This window comes from Gorilla gorilla, chromosome 2 (genome assembly GCF_029281585.2).
Source record: "Gorilla gorilla gorilla isolate KB3781 chromosome 2, NHGRI_mGorGor1-v2.1_pri, whole genome shotgun sequence".
Classification (NCBI taxonomy): domain Eukaryota; kingdom Metazoa; phylum Chordata; class Mammalia; order Primates; family Hominidae; genus Gorilla; species Gorilla gorilla.
Window position 1 is genome coordinate 138,157,141 of NC_086017.1, and position 21,472 is coordinate 138,178,612.

Genomic DNA, 21,472 nt, shown 5'->3' on the forward strand with positions numbered 1-21,472 from the left:
GTATTGCCTGGACAGCTCTGGCCCGTCACCCTGGATTCTGCAGCCCCACACCTCGCACCGTGCAGATCCGCTGCCCCACGCTACACCCGGAGTTCGCGTCTCGCCACGCCTCTGCCGCGGGACTTTCCTCCCTGGGCTGCGTCCCTAGCCGGGAATGCGCCACCAGCCTGGGGCCTGCAGGGGGCGCCCGGGCTCCCAGCGCAGGTGCCCGCCCATCTGACAGAGCGGAACGCGCGAGGCCAAGAGCTGGGAACACCCGGCCCCGCAAGGTCCGGGAACTGCGATTGCCTCCTTCAGCCTCAGTTTCCCCTCCCGTGAAAGGAGGCCATGCTCCTAGCCTGGGCACACTGAGCCAGGCCCTGTTCCCGGGGTCGCGGGCTAGCCCGCTCGAGAGCGGGGGGCTCCCGGAACTGCCCGCGCGGCCCCGGCGCCCAGAGAGTTGAGGCGGGCAGCCGTATCGCCCTTTGAAGACGCGCGGTGGGCCCCTGCAGGCGCGCGGCGCGGGGCAGAGCGCCCTCTGGAGGCCGCCGCCGGCCCCGCCCCCGCCCCGCCCCCGCCCCGCCCCCGGGCTCCGGGCGGCGCATGCGCGCGGCGCGGGGCTCCGCGGGCGGCGAGAGCGAGGCCGGTCCGCAGCCGCGCGGCGCTCGGCGCCCCATTCATGCTGGGCATCGGCTGCGCGGCCACGCAGCGGAGCCCGGGCGCGGCGGCGGCCTCGGCCTGGGCGGCCTGCGCGGCTTCGGCGGCCCCGCGGCGGGGCGGACGGCGGCGGCGGCGCGGGCGGCTGGGCGCGGCGATGGCCGGCGGCGGGGCGCGCCCCGGGGCGGCGGGTGAGTCGGGGCGCAACTTTCCCCGCGGCGCGGGACGGTGGGCGGGGGCCGGGCCGGGCTGGGGTCCGGGGCCGGGCGGCCAGTGGGTGGGCGCGGGGCGGCCTCCGGCGGCGGCCCTCTCGTGAGGCGGCAGGCAGGGGGTGTGCGCGGGGACTGCGGCGCGCGTGTCCGCGGCCCGCGTGTCCCTGCGGCTCCGGCCCAGGCGTCCGCGTGTGTCCGGGCGCGGTCGCGGCGCCGACGCGGAGAGACCGCACCCCCGTGCGGCGGGGCTGGGACCGCGGCCCGGGATCCAGCGCCGCGGCCTCCCCCGCCCCCCGGCCGGGCCCGCCGAGCCCCGCGGCAGCTCCGGGGTGGCGGGGGGCGGGCGCTGCCCCTCCACGGAGGCTGGGGAGAAAGTTTGCGGCGGCCCCGCAGGGAGGCCCCTGCGGTGTCCAGGCCCGGCCCGGCCGCTGGACCTCGGCTCAGACCTCTGGCCGCGAGCGAGGACGGGATGGCCAGGCCCGGATAGGGATCGGAGCCTCCCGGCAGGGCCGCGGGGGCCGGAGGAGGTCGTGCAGGCTAAGCCCCCGGCCGGCCCTGGGGCGCGGGGTGGAAGTTGGAGCGGCTTCCCGACCACAGCTGCCACCGCTCCCTCTGGCCCGGAGTGCGGGGAGGTGGGCTCTGGGTGCCGCCCAGGAGGCCGTCCCGCTCGGGCCTCCTCGGCCTCCCCCTCTCGGGGCCTCTCCAGGGTCAGCCGCTTCCCCCGGAGGCTTCCGATTGCTTCCTGGATAGTCCCGGGCCTGATGTGCGGCGAAGCTGGAGGCAGCGGGCCGATCCCGGGCTGCCAAGGGAAGGGGGAGTGGGGACTCCAGGGAGGCCCCTCAGTCGGCGTGAGGTCCCAGGTGCAGCCCTGGAAAGGAGGGGAGGGGCTCCGAGGGGCGGCCCCGGGCGGCGATCTGCCCCCGGCTTCTGTGTGGGGTTCTGGGGCCACGCCCCTTGAAAGAAAGGGGTGTGTGTGCGGGGGAGGGGACGTGGTCGAGCCTCTGTCCCCTCAGCGCGGCTCCTGTGGCTCGGGCTGCTCCGTGCTGCCCCATCTCCTTTCACACGTAGCCGGTTTGGGGGTCGGTGCAGGGATGGGGCGCAGTTTCTGCTCCCCGGGCCCTTGAGGAGCTTGCCTCAGGTCCCCTCGGCTTCCTGCGGCTTGGGGTGTGCGGCAGAGACCAGGTGCTGCACCAGGGGCACCAAGATAATGCCCGGCCCTTGAGGAGCACCCGGCCCCCTGCCAGAGGCAGGCATGTGAACCAGTGATTCGCCGCAGGGCCAGGCTTCCATTCCTGGGGGGTGCCGGTGGGGCCCAGGAAGGGCGTTTTGGGCAGAGAGGACAGCATGGGCGGAGGCCTGGGTTTGTGGCCTCAGTGTGTGCTCTGGGGGTGGGGGACACATGAGGTGCCTGTGGACAAAGCAGACAGCCCTTTGCTGGACTCCTGGCCCCCCAAGGTTGTTGCCTGCCTGTTTTGAGCCCCCAGGAAGGCCCCCGTGCACAGAGCAGCTTAGAGCAGCTGGCTGGGAGGAGCGGGTGCCTGCCCTAGGGGAAGGCCCGCAAAGGTAGGCACTTTTTCTCAGGAGCAGGACTCCAAGGCCTTCAGATCCGGATCCCCTAGGAGTGGTCGGGAGCAGGACCACTGGGACCACCTCCCATGACCCCCGTTGTGGGGGAGGCGGAGTGCCAGGAGCAGCTCTCTTCCCCCCCCCCCCGGCTGCTGTTGTGAGCCCCTGGGCAGGATGGCAGCCCCACACCCCAACCTGCCTGAGCCATAGCAGGATCTGGTGCAGGAGGACTTGGGGGAATTGGACTCTCCCTTGTGGGGAGGGCTTTGGGGGCCTTTGTTTCTCAGGGTGAGAAGGAGCTTTGGTGTCACTCAGGCCAGGAAAGGGAAGGGGACACTGCTGGCTTGGCGTTCCACCAGGCGGCGATCCCCTCCTGTCCAGGAGAGGAGCCCCTGGGCTGGGGCTCCTGCCCGCAGACCGCGGGGTCTCTCTCCACCTCTGTCTCCCTGGCTAGCCCCATCGGCATCCCAAGGCCAGTCTAGCCTCCCCTGCCCTGGCTCTGGCTCTGCCTCAGCCTAGAACAGCTCTGGCCATGCCAGAGAGCCACAGCCGTTCTTACTGCCGTCTGCACAGCCAGTGTTTCCCACCCCAGGCCTTTGCTCCTCCTATTCTGCCCCCCTCCCCCACCACGAATGCCCACCCTCCTGCACCAGCTCCCAGGCTACCTGGTCCTCTCTTGAGGCCTTTCCCCGGCCACAGTGGCCAGCTCTGCTCCTCGGTAGAGTGCAGCATCTGCCCATGCTCCCCTCCTAGCCCCGGCATGGGCCCTTGGCACCCTGGCACCTGGGCCCAGCTTTGGAATGAATGCATTTTTTCCTAGGCAGACCCAGGCCTATGAGAGTTGAGCCCTGCAGGCTGGCTGGCTGGTCCAGTCTCTGGAAGCTCGAAATTTGGGCCCTGCCCTGCTGGGACTAGTTGGGTGACCTTGAGTCTGAGCCCCAAGTCTTATACCCCTAAGGTGGAAGAAGTGGCCCAAGCATTGTCACTGGCCTTTATTAGATGCTGGGCATGAGGGACCCAGCCCTAGGCTCGGGGCTCCCCCTTTCTTGGCCGGCAACCCTGTGACCCCAGGCAAGTCCCTTCCCAGCAGACTTTGTTGGGGCAGTGGGGTGAGGGTGGAGTTTGGGGCGGTGGGCCCAGGGCCAGGCTGGAGTTTGGATGGTGGCTTCTTAGCCTGGTCCCTCCTGTTGAATACAAAAAGTAAGGCCCATAATTGCATTAAGACGTGTATAATTATCCCAGAGGAGGGGAGAGCCCAGCCCCTGGTAATTGCAGGCCTGCTTTGAACTGATAAACGGTGAGTGATTCATGTTTTCTTTGGAGTTCACATGTGCTCAGCTCCCAGCCCCGGCCCCACTGCCACTGTGAGGAGCCTGTTTTCTGGCTCCCGGGTCTTCCTTGAGCTCTGAGGCGGGGGCGGGAGTGGGGACTCCTCTCCTGCTGTTCTTGGGGCGCTGTCCGGCAAAGCAGCTGGCAGCCCTCTAGGAGCACCCTGCAGTTCCTGCTCTGGGATTCCAGCCAAAGCTCTTTGCTTCTGAGAGCCTCGGTTTCCCCACCTGAGCAGTGGGTGTGTGCTGTGCACACACTGGGCAGGGAGTGTGTGGGGAGTGAAGCAGGAGTGAAGAAGCATGGGGGGCTGCTGCACCCAGACCTGGCTGGCCCTCCGCATACCCTTCATTCATTCGCTCACTCACGGGGATTTATTGAGTCTTCCTGGGTCCCTGGCTTGGCTTGGGGATGCAGTGGCAACCACCCAGAGCCAGGCCCTGCTCTCACAGGACAGCCATTCTGGCCGGGAGAATGGGAGCAATAAGTAACAGAGACCCTTCACAAGTCCTGTGCTGCAGATGAGAACAGGGTGACTGAGCAGGGCGGGGAGTGGAGACAGGGGCACAGAGGCCTGGGGGAGGGGCAGGCAGCCCCACACTGCATGTGGGCACCAGGCACAGAGGCTGATGGGACTGTGCCCAGCTCCCTGGTAGACTTGGAGAAGGCATCCATCTTCAGGCCTCAGCTTCCCCATCTGTAAAATGGGGCCAGACCATACAAGGGGTGTCTGGGATGGTCTGTGCAAACTGGCTGGCTGAGGCTTGAACTCAGGACTCAGGACTCAGGACTCAGCCTTGCTGTAGCCGGCTCCAGCCAGGAGTGGGTGAGAGGCCCCAGCACATCAGGCACATCCAGGGCAGCAGGCCCTACTGACACCAAGGGGGTGGCACTGCTGACTATGCCTTGTGGGCAGGTGTGCCCTTTCCTCTTTCATCCATGAGAAAAGAGCTTTCATGCCCCTTTTGCAAATGGGGAAACTGAGGCTAGGAAAAGGGAGTGTCCCCATCAGAGTCATCTGCCTACAGAGTAACAGGGTCTAGATTTAGCCCAGTGCTTGGCTGCCAGTTGCTAGGCAGGGTGTGGTGAGACTTTTCCAGAGGCAGTGGAGGCCAGGACAGGATATGGGGACTCCCGCCAGGATCTGGGCAGCGCTGACCTCGTGTGCAGGTCAGAAGAGTGGCCTTAGCCTCTGCATAGGGACCTGGCTGTAGGTGGTTGTGGGTGGAGGGAGCCGAGTACCCTGGCAATCCAGGAAGGAGGAGTGGGCATTTTGTGGAGTTTGGGGTGGAGTCAATGGACCTTGGTAGTGAGTGTGACCAGGAAGTGAGGGCCCGATGTGGAGCAAGGCAGGAGGGGGCCACACAGGTCTGGGTGGGTATGGGGTGCTGAGGCTGGGAAGGGGTCACTGTGGAGGGGTGGAGTGCAGGGAGCACCTGCCAGCCTTCCCTGTGGAGGAATTCCTCTTTCCTTGGAGTTGGGTGTGAGGCTGGGAGCAGGACTGACGGCTTGGATAGAGTGCTGAGAGTCAGGGCTGGTGGGCCAGGGAGCCTGGGAAGGGGCCGTGTGGCGGGGCACCCGTCGGCTGGGGTGGGGATGTGGGTGGGACACATTGCCTGGCTTCTGGACTGCAGGTCTCAAGGTTTATCCAGCATGGGGCTTGGGGTCCCACGGAGAGCAGCCCAGGCTGCCACCTATCCACAGTGAGAACTGCTGCCTGTGTAGCCTGGGCCTCTATGTCCTCCGTGGTGCCTGTGCTGTGGGCTGTCAGGGCGTGTTCAGGGGAGAGGCAGGGCTGTGGAGGTGGGAGTGAGCTCTAAAGCCCATCTATGTCAAGCTTCTGTAGGGGACGGTGATGGAGTATGCCCCCACCAGCCTCAGGCAGGGAGCTGGTGCCCACCCTGGGAGTACAGAGCTGTGGGGAGGGTCCTGCTCCCCAGTGCATAGGGAGGCTCTGGGTGAAGGCTGCTCTCCAGGTTGGTGTCAGATGTCGGTGTCAGCTGGGGTCCCATTCCACACCTCAGGCCCTTGTCACCTGCCTTCCTGTTCCTGGCCTCCGCCAGTGATGGCAGGGCACAGGTGCCAACGGAGTGACCTCTTGCCAGGTGTCCTGGGGATACCTGGTGCACCCCACAGCTTATAGGGGCTCAGGCCAGGGAGGTGCCCAGTTTGCTCCTGGCTCCTCCTGGTGGGTCAGGTCCTGCCTCCTGGAGGTGCAGTGGGCACGCCCAACACTGGAAGGGCTCACATTGGGAGATCATAATATCATGGGATGGGCCATGCCTGCATTCACATGCCCTCTTCTGCCGCTTCCCCAGGGCTGAAGCTTCCGGCACCATGATGCTCACCCCAGCAGGACCAGAGCACCGAGGCCCAAGGCCCCAGCCTGCCATGCCGCTGCCACCGCGGAGCCTGCAGGTGCTCCTGCTGCTGCTGCTGCTGTTGCTGCTGCTGCTGCCGGGCATGTGGGCTGAGGCAGGCTTGCCCAGGGCAGGTGGGGGTTCACAGCCCCCCTTCCGCACCTTCTCGGCCAGCGACTGGGGCCTCACCCACCTAGTGGTGCATGAGCAGACAGGCGAGGTGTATGTGGGCGCAGTGAACCGCATCTATAAGCTGTCGGGGAACCTGACACTGCTGCGGGCCCACGTCACGGGCCCCGTGGAGGACAACGAGAAGTGCTACCCGCCGCCCAGCGTGCAGTCCTGCCCCCACGGCCTGGGCAGTACTGACAACGTCAACAAGCTGCTGCTGCTGGACTATGCCGCTAACCGCCTGCTGGCCTGTGGCAGCGCCTCCCAGGGCATCTGCCAGTTCCTGCGTCTGGACGATCTCTTCAAACTGGGCGAGCCACACCACCGTAAGGAGCACTACCTGTCCAGCGTGCGGGAGGCAGGCAGCATGGCAGGCGTGCTCATTGCCGGGCCACCGGGCCAGGGCCAGGCCAAGCTCTTCGTGGGCACACCCATCGATGGCAAGTCCGAGTACTTCCCCACACTGTCCAGCCGTCGGCTCATGGCCAACGAGGAGGATGCCGACATGTTCGGCTTCGTGTACCAGGATGAGTTTGTGTCATCACAGCTCAAGATCCCTTCGGACACGCTGTCCAAGTTCCCCGCCTTTGACATCTACTATGTGTACAGCTTCCGCAGCGAGCAGTTTGTCTACTACCTCACGCTGCAGCTGGACACACAGCTGACCTCGCCTGATGCCGCCGGCGAGCACTTCTTCACGTCCAAGATCGTGCGGCTCTGTGTGGACGACCCCAAATTCTACTCGTACGTCGAGTTCCCCATTGGTTGCGAGCAGGCAGGTGTGGAGTACCGCCTGGTGCAGGATGCCTACCTGAGCCGGCCCGGCCGTGCCCTGGCCCGCCAGCTGGGCCTGGCCGAGGACGAGGACGTGCTGTTCACCGTGTTCGCCCAGGGCCAGAAGAACCGCGTGAAGCCACCCAAGGAGTCAGCACTGTGCCTGTTCACGCTCAGGGCCATCAAGGAGAAGATTAAGGAGCGCATCCAGTCCTGCTACCGCGGTGAGGGCAAGCTCTCCCTGCCGTGGCTGCTCAACAAGGAGCTGGGCTGCATCAACTCGGTGAGTGTGGCAGGGGCGCCCCTCCTCCCGCGGCCCCATTCCCTCCAGGGACGACGGCATCGGTGTCAGATGCACGCCCAGTGGTGCCTGCTGTGTGCCTGGCCTGGCTTTTGGCTTGGCCATCCCCGAGGCTCAGCTAGGTGGGGCTGCCCTTTTCCATCCCCCAGAGAGTGGGTTTGGACCTAGGGTGCTAGCCCCAAAGGCTGCTCCCAGCCATGATGCTGTCTTGTGCCTCAGAAGATGGGGTGACGAGGCCCTGCTGGCATAGTCCACAGCCCCTGTGGGACACTGGACAGAGTGCCAGCCACATGCCTGGTCCTACACCTGGTGCTTGCCTGCTCCATCTTGTCCCCATCCTACAAATGAGGTTACAGGATCAGAGAGGTGGGGTAACTTGCCCTGGGTCACACAGCAAGTGAGAGGCTGGGGCCAGAGCCTATCAGGTGAGCCCAGACACCATTTCCATGGAGCACTTGTGTCCCCCACATGACCCTGGTGGCACCTGCCCGCTGGGCCTCTGCTTTTGCCCAGCAATGGGAGCTGATGGTGCCCTGGTGCAGGCCACAGTTAATAACTTGCAGAGAAAGTGACCCTGATTGCAGGGAGCCACAGCCCCCAGCACCCATCCCAAGGCACAGCTGGGGTGGGGCCTCTATCATGCTGCCTTTCAGGGAGTGTCTTGTTCACACTCCTGGGCAGGCTCAGAGGGCACGGGCCTTGCTTAGGGTGGAAAGTGAAGGGGCTGGGACTTGGCCCAGACCTGGGACCCCGGAGGCCAGGCCTTCTGGGCTTGCTGCTGGGGGTCGCTGGCCATCTCAGGGGAAGGCCTCGCCCTCTCTGGCTGTAGTCTCCCATGTCTGACCTGAGGGTGATGCTGGTTTTGTCCTCAGGGCAGAGTGGGACTGCAAGGGCCCCTCAGCCCTTCCGTCTCACGCTCACTGCCTGTGTGAGGCAGGGCCCATGTGTGCTTGGCAGATGCGGTTGTCCACCCTCCCCTTGGCTTTTCAAGGAACGTGTTTTCTCTGCACCATACAGATGGAGACACTGAGACTTGTAGGGGCAGAGCCTGGGTGAAGCCCCACCACACTCTCTCTTTGTGCCCTGCCCCAAGGCTGGGGCCTGCTCTTTCCTCCCTGGGGATAGTCCCCACTGCCCCCTCCCACCTGTTCATTCCATGTGGCCTAGCCCTGGCCCAGCCTCCCCTGCTCCTTCCTCCTGAGCAGCCTGGCCCCCGCCAATGAACCCGCTGCAGACGAGGACCATCTGCCCCACTTCTCCCCACATCCCTTCCCTGCCTGCCCTGCCCTCTCCTTAGGCCTGGCGGTGGAGCAGCACCCCCTCCACACTGGCCCCCAGCTGCTCCGGAGCCTCAAGCTATTGATTGCTTTCTCGTGCTCTTAGCTGGGAGCCCGCCCTCTGCCTTTCAGGTGTGACCTGCTCCCTCCTGTCTTAAACCCTCTCTGTCTGCACATCTCTGGGGGCTACCCCCAATCTCTCTAGAAAGACAACTGCACTCCCAGCCCTGCCCAGGGAGGCCCAGTCCTCCGGGAGAAGGTGCCCGGGGAGTGGCTCTCACCCTGCCCCTTCCCACAGCCCCTGCAGATCGACGACGACTTCTGCGGGCAGGACTTCAACCAGCCCCTGGGGGGCACAGTCACCATTGAGGGGATGCCCCTGTTCGTGGACAAGGATGATGGCCTGACCGCCGTGGCTGCCTATGACTATCGGGGCCGCACTGTGGTATTCGCCGGCACGCGAAGTGGCCGCATCCGCAAGGTCAGGCCTGGGTGGGGTGGGGTGAGGAGGGGGCTTGGGGCAGGAACAAAGGCTTGAGGCCTTCCCAGGTGGCAGGCCCAGTGCTGCTGTATGCTGTGGGAGGCTAGATCTGGCGTACGGGGGCAGGGGGAATGTTGCCCTACACTAGGCCCAGTGACCTTGAAGGGCCCCACTCCCCTCTGTGCCTCTGCCCATGACTGGCCCCAGGCCCACTAAGCAAGGACACTTTGAGACCACGCAGGAGCCTGTGCAGGGGCCCAGGGATGCTGAGGCGGGGTCTGGCTCTCCAAGGGCACTCGACCTCCTGGGGAGGCTGCTGGGTGTGGGTGGTGAGGGCAGGCCTGCGCGGCCCCCTCCCCTCTGGGTCCTGCTCCCCAGCCAGGAGATCCAGTGTCTGCTGCCTCAGCACTCTGCCGGGCCAGAGGCCTTGGCCCTGCCTCTCCCCAGCCCCTCTACTGGGCCAAGGGCAGGGCAAGGGTAGTGCCCCCGCCTGTCTTTGGCTGGTGCTTGAGGAGCTCCAGCACACAGCCCTGGGCTGGCCCCACGGTGGCAGGGGGAGGGCTAGGTGCTACAGGGATGGCTGTCTGGTCTTCAGGGTTCTCCTTTCCTTCCCCAGAACAGTGGGCTGGACAGAGGCAGTGCAGAGCTTCCTGGAGGGTGTGGGTGGAGGGGAGCTGCCTGGGCTGGGGTGGGCACCAGGCTGGCCTGGTGTGGAGGAAGCTCCCGGAGAGACTGAAGGGTGGGGATACTTGGACACCCCAGAGGCCCAGTGGGCAGTGGTGGGCCCTGGGGTGCATAACTGGCACCAGAGGCTGGTGCCGATGCAGCTCCCCTGAGCCCATGTGTGCCCGCGAGTGGGGCTGGGCCGGGGGCTGGCCAGGGCTTGCAGCTCTCAGCCCGGTGCCCAGTGTTAGGAAGGGGGCCTCCCATCTCTGCCATGGTAGTTGCCCTGGGAGTGGTGGGGAGTCCTGCCCCTCCCTGGCTCTGTGATCTCTGGGAGGGGATCCCCTGCAGCCTCAGCTTCCCTCTGTGAAATAAGCCAGATGTTCAGGCTCTGGGCTGGGGGCGGGGGGTGCTGGGGGTCTTGGGGCCTGTGGGGGCCCAGCTGCTGATTGTAGGCCACCCAGGGTGGGGGTGCCCTGGGGTCCTGCTGGTTCTGCTCATAGTGGCTATGAGGCTGAAGCTGATGGGGGAAGTCCTGTGACTCCTGAGTTGGGTCCTCTGCTGTGACTTCCCTCTTGGCCCCCATGTGGGGTACCGCCCTGTGGCTCTGGTGCGAGGCCCCTCCCGTCCTCTCAGCCTGCACTCCCTCTCCTCACACTGGAAGGCACACAGGGCTCTCGAGCGCATGGGGTGGGTGTTGGAGTGGGTTTTGCCAGACAGAGGACCGTGCTTGTGTGGAAGCCCAGTGCAGCAGCTTAGAGACATTTTGTGGGGCGCCCCAGAGCCTGTTACCCAGCCAGTGACCAGGTTCCTCTAGCCCTACCCTGTTCCTGCTGCCCGGCACTCACCCTCTTGTGCCCCCAGGGGCACCGTTTGGGTCAGAGCTTTGCTGAGGGAGCAGCAGGACACAGCTGTTCCTCTGGGTGCCAGTTGGCTTGTCTCCCCTGCCTCCTCACCCCAGTCCCACAGAGGGAAACTGAGATACAGAACAGGGAACTGCGGAGTTGGGCTTGGGCCCATCTATGGGAAGAGGCTGCTTCTGGGTTGAGATTCTACCAACTCTTCCCCTTCTTCCTGCCCCCATTCCTTCTCCCAATTTCCCCCTTCCCACCCCTAGTCCCAAGGAGGACCATTCTCAGGGAGGCAGGCATGGGTGGAGCCTGTCCTCTGCTCCCTGGGCCAGGCGCCTCCTTGAGCCTGGCTTTGTGGGCAGCTGCTGGATGGTGCAGCTGGGAAGGTGGAGGCTGCGTCCTCATGGCCTGACATGGCTAGTTCCTTCCTGGTGACCCTGGCCGGGCCCCCACCCCTCAGAGCCCCAAGTTCTCCTCAGAGGCTCTAGGTGCCCATACCTGCCTCCCAGCACCCATCCTGGGTACTGCCTCCCTCCATCCCTAAACAAGTCTGGGCTGGGTGCCGTGGGCCACGTGTGAGTGGCACCCTTTGGGAGCATCTGGGGTCAGCTGTGCCCAGGGGGTGCTGGCCTGGCAGAGTCTGCAGTCGGGGACTTGGGTCTGAGTTTTGTTCGGAGGCCCCCCCAGGCAAGGCACGCCTCTGCTTTGTCCCCCTGGATGCAGACACGGTCATGTTGGTGAAGAACCTGCCGCCTGTACTCTTTCACCCAAATCCACCTGCTCTCAAACTGTCCAGCAGCTGGGCATGTCCCGTGCAGGGTTTTTGAACCTCAATGTCATGCAAATGGCTGCATGTCAGTGTGGGTCCCAGCCCTCTCCTGCCCACTGTGTGGCCTTGAGCAAGCCGTCCAGCCTCTCTGAGCCTTGGTGTCTCCTCGTACCATGCGGACCTGGCATGCTCGTGTGGCCTGGGGTGTGTGATGAGTGTTGACCGTGCGCCAGCACCCTACAGAGGCCTCGTAGCAGCCTGTCATCTGTTTGACAGGTGGGGAAACTGAGTGCTCAAGGCAGGTGCTCAGGGCTGCTGGCTTTTCCCTCCCTTTCTGCGGTTCCTTGGAGGAGGCTGGGCAGAGTTCTCTGCTAGCCTTGAGAGCTAGGCCCCTTCCTCAGTGACTCCCTCTCTGAGGAGCCCCTTGCCACCCTCTCCCACCTGTGTTACAGTCCAAGACCCTGGCTCTCTGGCTAGCTCCTGCCCTCCGACCTGGCTGGGGGTCCTGCTGCTGTGGGTGCATTTTGGGGTGGCTGCCTGTTCCATCCGCTCTGCCTCCCTTGTTCCCTAGTTACCGTGGGACCTTCAAAGCCTAACTTCCCACCACAGGCCACATGGGCAGAGGGTGCCCTGGGTTTGGGGTGAGGGGCCAGGAGGAGGAGATCTACCCTCACTTGTTCTGGGGCCTGGGTTCGAGTCCTACTCTGCTTGCCTTGGCTCTGTTATGTCCTGCAGACTTCAGTGCGAGGCCTCTGGCCTTGCTCCACTGTGAAGGATGCTTGCTCCCCGCTGGCCACAGCCTCTACTTGGCCTGGCCCGGGGGCAGCAGAACTTCACTTCTCCTCGTCTCTCCTTGTCATGCTGACCCAACCTGTGTGTGGGGCTGGCTGTGGTCCAGGGTCCAGAGCCAGGGTAAGGAGGGCCATGCTGAGCCCGGCCCCTGGGCTGCCCTGCCTCCTTCTTGCTCTCAGGGCCTTGGGAGGGGCCGGGCCCCAGGGCTCCCTCCTGCCTGTTCACATAGGGCTTCTCCTTCCCTGAGGCAGCTGGCCTGGCTGTGCTCTCAGAGCACAGGGCCCCGCCTCCTGCCTTCTTCACTTGGTCTCCTGGAGCTGGGCCCTGGGGACCCCCAGCCCACGCTTGACCCAGGGGCAGGCCTGCCAGGCTGACCACTCCCTGTCTTTCCCAGGCCAGTCCTTTCCGGGCTTTAAAAAGTGTCTGGGGAGCTCCAGGGACTTGGCTGGCCCTGGGCCAGTGCCTGTCAAACTGTTGTGGTGTAAAATTGTAGCTGATTAATTTAAGACCTGCCAACTTCGGCTATGGGGCTGACTGGGGGTGCCCCTGTCCCCACTCCTTTCACCAGAGCCCTGCCTGGCACCTGCTCCGCCCCCACAGAGGCAGCCTCTCCCCCTGGGGTGCCTCTCTCAGCGAACTTCCTGGGCCCTGCTCCCAGCACCTCCCGTGGCCTCTGGGGACCCCGGGCCATGTCAGGAGCTCACAGGAGCAGCCCCTGTTTTGGGTCCTGTAGCATCAGCCCAAGTACCCCCATGGGAGGGGAGAGCACAGGCTCCGGCCTCCTGCAGAGCGGGTGCCATCCCCCTACAGAGGAAGCTGGGGAGAGCCTTGCCCTGTGTGCCGGCTGACGGGCACCCGAGGCCAGCCCTGCTCTGGTCCTGCTGCTGCTGCGGGGCAAAAGGAGCCAGCCTGTGGCTGAGGCCCAGCTTGCCCATTCAGGGAATGTAGGCCTGACTGCCTGAGCACCTGGTTTTTCAAGATTCTGGAAACCTGTATTTTGTGTGAGATCTCTTGGTTATTAAATCCACGTTTTAAGAGAGTATAACAGGACCAACTCAAGCATCTCTTTGGCCACCAGTTTGTGGCCCAGGGACCTGCACTGTGGCCTTGAGTAGCTCAGGGAAGCCACCCACCTGGGCTCTGAGGCATGGCCCTGGTGAAGCCCCATCCTCTGGGGCCTTGGTTTCCTTCCCTGGATGTTGGGTGCATCTGGGCATACCCCAGGGAGGCTTGGGGCTTGAAGTTCCTTCTGGAGCTGGCCCCTGATGAGCCATCACAGCATCTCCCTGCGGCGGTCCCTGCACAGAGGCTGCAGCTGCAGTTCCCTGTGTGCGCCCTGGCCTGGCTGGCCCCTGTCCCTGTGCTCATGGGCCCTCAGGACTCATGCTGCAGCACCTCCTGCAGCTTGCCTGGTCCACACCACTCTTCAGCTCTCCTAGGGGTTCCCAGTGGCGGGACCTGTAGCAGCTGGGTCTCTGAAGTGCTTAGGAGGCCTGTGGCATTAGTTGCCATCCCTGAGCTTCGGGAATGGTGGCCTGCAGGACATGGAGCTGGAGCGAAGCCTCTGGAGCCCTGCGCAGCTTGGGAGGACACCTTCCCGGCCATCTTCCTCTCTGCAGACAGCTGGGCACCTGCTTTGTGCCTGGGCTGCCTGGGGACAAGGAACACCTGCCCCCTAGAGGCCCCACTGCTCTAGAAGCTTCCAGCATGCTTTGGAGGCCTCTTTGCACTCCCCTCATACCCCCGGACCCCAGGCAGGATTTTGGAATTTGTAAGTTCTGGAAGTTGAGTGGCATCTCACAGCCCATGCAAGTGCAAGGCAGTTGGTGGCAGGTGCCCACTGTGGGGTTGGCAGCTGGAGCCTCTTCAGGTCTGTAGTGAGCCTCCCTGTCCAGGGTCTGTGCCAGGGATGTGGTAGGAGACCGTCCTGAAAGAGCTGGAGCTGGGGGGGCAAGAAGTGTGCTGGCCACAGGCAGCCCTGACCCAAGGGAGGTGCAGGGCAGGACTGAGCCCCCAGCCCCTTAGCCGTGGAGAGGCTGCTGTCCCCCACCATTGAGTTTCATCTTGTGTGTTGTTGAGGGAGGGACAAGGGGAGTTGATTTCAATGACTTGCCCTTGAAGCCTACAGTCATTCCCAGGTACAGCCTGTGCTGCACTGTTGGCGTTCTTTGGGGACGTGCCCCTTGCACCTGCAGCATGCAGCCCACTCCCGAGCCTGCAGGAGGGTCCTGTGCCCTGCATGGTCAGCCTGTGAGAGACGCCACATGGAAGTGACACACATGGAAGCATGCATTGGGGGTGTGTCACGGGAGAGCGTAGGCACCTACCATCCCCGGCAGCCCCTCCTGGTCCTTCCCTTCCCAGGGTGACCGCCCTGGCCGGCTCCTTTGACGCTGTGTGCTGCTATGTGGGCTCTGGGGTTGAGTCATCATCTTTTGCTTGGCAAGACTCTTCCTTACTGTGGGCAGCTGTGGTGCGTGCCATGTCCTCATGTTGCGTGTTTCAAGCACACATGCCTGTGCATCCTGCCCACTCTGGATGGCCATGGTGTTGCCAGTCCTTGCAGGCCTGTTGTAAGCATGGCTGTGTGTGGATTCCTGTGGCAGAAGGATGGATTTCTTTTGGGTTTCAGCCTGGGAACAAGGCTGTGGAGCCTCTGTTGTTGTTCTGCCTTAACTCTCTGGGACCGCCTCTGCTGCTGCTGAAGGACTTGGTGGCGGCCTGTGGCAGTGCCCGGCAGCATGTGGGCATGAAGCAGGTGCTCTGGGGCAGGCCACCGGGTCCGTCTTTGCTGTGCCCCCACTGGTAGTCTTGGTGGGATGGGGCAGAGCCAGCTGCCTGTCATGGCTGCTCTCTGTGGGGCTTCAGTGTGTGCTGCCACTGCCCGCCCAGGCCAGCAGTCCCAGTCCCCTTCACGGGGCCCTGCACGGTAACCTGCCGACATCTGTGCTTCCTGGTGAGCGTGTGCCCGCCCCCTTTCCGCCTCTCCTGGATGTAGTTGGCCACTGTGGGCCGAGCCATGAGGATGCAGGGAGCAACCTGCTGTTTGCCCTGTGGGCATAATGAGTGCCGTCCCAGAGCTGGTGGTGTGCGAGGGTGCATAAGCATCGCTTCTGCTTCCCAGTGGCTGGCAGGGCCACCCATGGGGCACTCACAGAGAGCCCTGGCCAGTCAGGCCTAAGCCAGGGCACGGGCCCCTCAACACCATTGATAAGGTGGAGGCAGCAGTGGCTTCCCCATGCCGTCCTGTGTGTGCTCGGGCTCATGGCCAGCCTGGCAGGGGCGGCCTTGTGAGTATCCACACCGGGCAGTCGCCTTCCCCCACAGGCACATGGGGCCTGTGGTCCCAACCACAGCAGAGACCACGATGTAGGAGGTGCTGGCAGCGTGCAGTGGGTATGGAGGCTGGAACAACCCAGGGGACTGGGTGGTCTGCTGGAAGGGTGTTCTGGGGACAAGGAACAGGAGGACCAAAGCTCAGAGGTGCCCCCGTGGATGCTGGGAAGCGCACTGTGCGTTTTGGGGTTTCAGGGGCTGCCTCGGGCACACTATGCTTGTGTGGTGGGTCACTTCACCAGAGAAGGTGGCAGGACCAGCTGGATGGGGGGTAGGTGCTGATGTGGGCCTTTGAGGGCCCAGGGCCATGGGGTGGTACTAGGGTCAGAGCTGGAGGTGGCATTGAGGTCACAGGATGGAGGAGAGAGGGCACCAGGCAGCTGGTGGGTTTGAGGGAAGACACTGGGGCAGATGGTCCCTGCTGCCTGTGTCCCCACAGGACCCGTGCTGGTGACAGCCTGGCTGTGGCGGAGACTCTGGCCAAGCCCCAGGTTAGCCCGGAGCCCAGGTAGTGGTATGTGACTGAGGTGGTGCAGTGTACAGTGGTTCACGGTGGCCCCACCAGGTGTGGCCTCACCAGCTGGGTGCTAGGTTCCCCAGGCAGCTGTGCACATCTGCCCCACAGCAGGGCCAAGCAGACATGCCTCCCTTCCCCTTTGGAACCATGAACTCCTGAATTCTCACACAGCTCTGTGAGGTGGATGTTGGCAGATGAGACCAGGGGTTGGGGAGGTCCACTCCTTGCTGAGGGGTTGCTGCTGGGGCAGGCTGGAGCCTGTCTAAGGCAGCCCTGGCTGTCCTTCACCTGCCAGGACCCTGACCTCAGTCTCTGCTCTCCCCTGTGTGCTGGGGATTGGGGGTGGAAGAGATGGGATTCCTAGGACACTCTCTCCCCCGACAGGTGTGTCTGGCCTGATTCCAGCCCTCGGGCTTCCTGCAAATCCTGTTTTAATTACCCAATTACTGCCAAGAGGAAATTGCTAATTGCTTTTCCAGTATCAAGTTCCTCCTGGTCTTTCTGAGAGTGGTGGGGACCCAGGAAGGAGGCCTAGAACCTGTCCACAGCTGGAGGAGGGGGCAGTCCTGTGAGGGGTGAGGAGGGTCTGGGAGTGGGTCTGCTGGGGCCTACCTCAGCTGTGCAGTTCTGGCTGGGAAGGGGAGGGGCAGGTGGGCTCTGCACCCTGTGGGGGTCCTGAGAAGAGAGGGCAGCAGAGGCTCCTGCCCCTCGGGCAGCCCTTCCTGGGGCCACCTCAGGCTGGGGACGGGTTTGGCATCTGCCTCTGCAGAAAGGCTGAGAAGTGTGTGAGGCCTCCACGTGTGGGCACCTCCTTAGCTGCTGCCCCTGGTCTTTGCCTGTCCCCACCTTGTCCTGTCCTTCTCCCAGCCCTGGGGCCAGGAGGCAGCTCCACAGGTGCATCCCCGCCTCACAGGAAGAGGGAGGGCCAGGCCCCTGGCTGCCATCATGGGGCAGGCAGAGCTGGGCAACTCCCCTTGCCAGGTCAGGGCCAAGCTGGGCAGCCCCCTGCCTCCCGGCGGCTGGGGCGCGTGCCGGTCCTGGCACATAGCCTGGGTGGCCCAGACATCCTCCCGGCACCCCCGCCTGCCCTCAGCCCGGAGAATGGGCCCTTTGTTGGCTCTGGGCGGGATGGACAGCTGACCTGGCCGGGCCCTCAGCTGCCCGCCAGCAGCAGTTGGCCAGGGCTGTGGCGGTGATGGGAGTGGGTACAGCCAGCAGGGCCAGCCTGGGGCCTGCAGTGAGCCCTGCCTGCTGTGTCCTGGGGGCAAAGGGGTGAGCCTGCTCCCTGGCCTATCTGTGGGGAGGGTCAGGTGAGCCCTGTGGTGGTGGGAGGTGCTCAGTCCAGGAGTGAGGGCCATGCCTGGCGTGGCCTGGGCACTGAGAGGCCTCGGGACTGCACTTCGGTCTCGGCTCCGAGCCCAGGGTCAACTCGCCCGTGCGCATGTAGGACAGGTACCCCAGGGTTAGATGGTCCAGGCAGAAGCAGGTGGGGGCATCCCGTGTTCCACCAGCCAGGGGTGGGTGGGGGCCTGGTGCAGCCAAGGGGCATATCCAGGGAGGCTGCTGGCTCTGCTGAAGCCCCTTGGGTCAAGGGGAGGGTCCTCTCAAGCAGGGGGCGGCATGCATGGGCAGCGCCAGCTCCTGGTTTGTGCTGGGAGGTGGGAGGGTGGGCTGTTGGGGCCAGTCGTGGAAGGTTCTGGTGGTCTTTGGGGAAAGAATTGCAGAGCAAGGAGGTGACAGCTGGGGGAAGATTCCAGGGCATGCCTGTGGCCCGTTCCCATGCCCGGGACACGTCAAGCCTCTCATTTGCTCTGCCAGCTGCCCAGCTGCTGTGGGAGGGGCTTCTGGGCCCAGCCACCTCGAGGGTGGGCTGCCTCCAGGCGGGTGGCCCGAAAGTGGACAGCTGTGGCCAGGGTGTGGGCGTCGGCACGTGGGCTCCCGGCCGGCGTGTGCCCTTCTGTCCTGCCACCCGCTCTGGCCCCAGGTCCACCTGCCGTCTGTGCCCCTGTGCTCTGGTTCTCCTGGAATACCCTCCTGCTGGGTGCTGGCTCCCCCTTCCCACTTTACGAGCAGCCTCTGTACTCCTCCCAGGTGCAGTTGCGGGTCCAGGGCCCAAGGTTCCTCTGGCAGGTGCTGTGTGTCTCAGCTTACCTCCTGTCTGTGTGGTTTGATAAAGCTGGCTTGGCTGCACAGGCCCTTCACCCTGAACTCTGGCTAGGACACAGACACATGTCCTGGGGACCATTGTCCTAGCTGGATGCCCTGTAGAACATGTGTGGGTGCACAGGGGCCCTGCTGAGTCTGGACCGTGGCGCCTCAGTGAACAGTGTGGGGCCTGCACCTGCGTCACATCCATCCTCTGGTCTGGTGTGCTGTGCCGTAGTGGCCTCCCCAGTGCCCCGCTCACACTGGCCATGCCATTGCCTCTCCTGGGGCTCTGTCTCCCTGGGCCCAGCCTGTGTGTGTGAAGGGGTGGGGGTGGCAGGTGGGTGGACAGATGGGTACATGGCGGATGGACAGCTGGACGCGTGTGCTCCCGGCTGCAGCTGTCAGAGCCAACTGTCCAGTCGGCATGCTGCTGGGTGGAGCGGGGCGTTCTGGAGCCTGGGGCCCAGCTCCAGAAGAAGCTCCTATGGCTTCTTCCCTTCCTGGGACCCCTCCTTGCACCCCTCACCCACCGTTCCTTTCCTTGGAGCTGGTGTGCCCCCTGGACCTGCCCTTCTATGACCTGTTTCTTCACCCCTTGGTGTGACATTTGTGCCCCCAACCCTGAGTGGGTGGATGCCTTGCATGCCAGGCCAGGGTCAGGCTCCGGCATCATGTGGCCCTGGCTGTTGGGGAGGTGGGTCATGTCCTTGTTGAGACGCCTCTCAAGTGCTCCCTGCATGCCGGGCCAGGGTCCATCAGCTCAGGCTGAAGGGGCTCTGCTACCAGGGGCAAGAGGGGCCAGGGGCCATATCCCCTGGTGCTGGTAGGGGAGGGGGAGCTGGGGCTGGGCTTCACAGTGGGAAGCCGCTGGGGATATCCACAGGGCTGTGAGGATGGAGGAGATGAGAGGAATCGCGGTCCCTAACCGGGGTCTTCCAGGTTGGAGCCGCAGGTCTGTGCACTGGGCATACCTGCCCCAGCCTCCACCCAGTCTGTGTCCTGCCCTCCTCGCCTTCCTTCCCCTACTCCCTGGTGGCTGTCTTAAGCCGCTGGCTTGGATGTGTGGTTAGCTGCTCAGGTGCGGTGATTGCTGTGGGCCTGGCCACCCTGGGTCCCCCTGCTCCCACCTGGCATGCCTGGCGTGGTTCTCATATAATCCTCAGAACAACTCTGTCTGAGGGAGGCAGAGAGAGGTTTGGACCCAGGCACTGTGGCCCAGAGGCTGGTCCTGGCTGGCATCCGCCTGGGTCTGAGTACCTGCCTCTGGCCACTGACCCAGAGCAAAGCAGGGGGTTTGTGGTGCTGGCATCCTAAGCGTCCGTCGGGCAGGCCTTGGGCCAGTGGTCATCTTAAACAAGGACTCCCACTCCTGCTGTGGCTGCAGGGCAGGCAGGCACGGGTGCACTTGGTGCGGGTGTGGGTGCAGTCCAGGCCCCACCGGCAGGGGTGCTGGGCGGCCGTGGCCTGGTTGCTCCTGGGCCGCCCACTGTCCCTGCATCTCTCCTCCCAGAGGCCGTGGGCCATGGCCCTGCAGCCAGTGCAGCTGGGCCCATCCTGGCCGCCTCTTCCCCTGCCCAGCTTTGGGCTCCACTCTTCCGGGTCTGGTTTGACTTAAGCCTGCTTGGTGGCGAGGCAGCTGAGCGGATGTGGGGGGTGCCGGCGGCGCTCAGGAATGCGGCCCTCCCCCTCTCCCAGCCGACAGCCTCTTTGGCCCAGAAACACAGCGCCCCACCCTGGCTGGCCGCCCTCAGCCCAGGCCTGATGGATCGGACTCCAACCAGGGCTTTCGCTGGGCCCTGCTGCCCTGGACCTGCCCTCCTCTGTAACTGTGAGGAGTGAGGACACAGAGGAGGGGTACTGAGTCTGGGCCTAGGCCCCTGCCCTGAGGTGGAAGTGGAGAGGTAGAGCGGGAGCAGGAGTGGGTCAGGCTGGGGGAAGCAGGCCACAGCCCGCAGCCTGAGAGCCTGCCCTGAACTCAGAGCTGGGCAGACACGCCCCAAGAGTCCCATCTCTGGAAAGCCCCGTGGGTCTCTCTGTTAATTAAATACATTTGTTTGGTAAAAGCAACTAAAAATACTTGCAGCATCGCGAGCTGCGGAGAAGAGCTGGCTAATTAACGCCTGGTTTGTTTGGGATCTGGAATACATTTCCATGCCGATGAGACGCCCACCCTCCTCCACTGCCTTGCCAGGATGCCCCCACCCCTAGGACACCCCATTCTGGAGTCTCCTGGTCCACTGCCCTAGACTTCCTGTGAGCCCTGGCCTCTGCCCCCCACAACCAATGTCCCTCCTTCAAAAGCCCAGCCTGGCCCCAGGGATGGCTAGGCACCCGTGGGACTCCTGTAGCCTTCACCCTGGGTGTGGCCATGCTGCTGCGTGGTGGGTGCTGGGCTGTGGTTGTCTCCAGGCCCCAATACCTTCTGGCCTCTGCTGACTGTTAAAGGGGCTGAATCACAGACTGGCCTGTTGGGGTCTGAGTTTGCCCTGCACTGGGGCTGGGGCTGGGGCTGGGGCTGGGGATGTGGAGAGTGAGTATGGCTGGCGCTGGTCCTCTCTGCTCATGCATGTTTGGGCAGCTCAGGGAGGGGCTTTAGACCCCTGATCTTCTGTGGGGGGTGGGGCTGGGTCAGGGAGGTATCAGCGCAGCTCCAGTTAGGGCCCCTTGCTGCCGCAGATCCTGGTGGACCTCTCAAACCCCGGTGGCCGGCCTGCCCTGGCCTACGAGAGCGTTGTGGCCCAGGAGGGCAGCCCCATCCTGCGAGACCTCGTCCTCAGCCCCAACCACCAGTACCTCTACGCCATGACCGAGAAGCAGGTGGGTGCTGCACCAGTCAAGACGGTGTGGCTGAAGGTGGGGGCCCTCCTACCAGGAACCCCAGTCACAGAGCAGTAGGGGTGGGGCCACATCACAAGTTGGGCGTCCATGGCTCCTGGTGAAAGTAGTTTCACGCTGGTCTGTGCTCTGCCTCCCTGCAGACTTGTGGGCTCGGCTGGGTCTGCAGGGGAACCGGTCTGGTCACCAGGGGCCCCACAGCCTCATTGCTGCCTCCATGTTCTCCTGGGCTGGGTTTGGCATTCCCACCCCTCCCCTGTTGACTTCCTGACCACAGAAACAGGTGTATGAAGGAGAGCAATTTCAGAGGCAGGTGTCACTAGAGGGTTTGGGGTGTGTACTGGGCCACTGAGTCCTCAAGCCTGGGGCTGGGTCTCTGTCCAGTGGGTCTGCCCACGGGGCCTGTGGCTGGCCTGGTCTACCCAACCTGGTGCCTGGCCCAACTCTGTAAGGCCAT

The 21,472-nt window shown here is 64.2% G+C and overlaps 1 protein-coding gene across 1 annotated transcript in view; it reads left to right on the top strand.

The window, feature by feature from the left end:
• The first annotated feature begins 609 nt into the window (after positions 1-609).
• PLXNA1 (plexin A1) overlaps positions 610-21,472 on the top strand; it is a 54,305-nt gene continuing 33,442 nt past the window's right edge. Inside the window, exons 1-4 of the mRNA XM_031009365.3 lie at positions 610-827; positions 6,059-7,328; positions 8,922-9,104; positions 20,857-20,997. Of these exons, the coding sequence (XP_030865225.1) occupies positions 6,078-7,328; positions 8,922-9,104; positions 20,857-20,997 (1,575 nt within the window). The 5' untranslated portion in view covers positions 610-827; positions 6,059-6,077. The remainder of the gene's footprint in view (positions 828-6,058; positions 7,329-8,921; positions 9,105-20,856; positions 20,998-21,472) is intronic.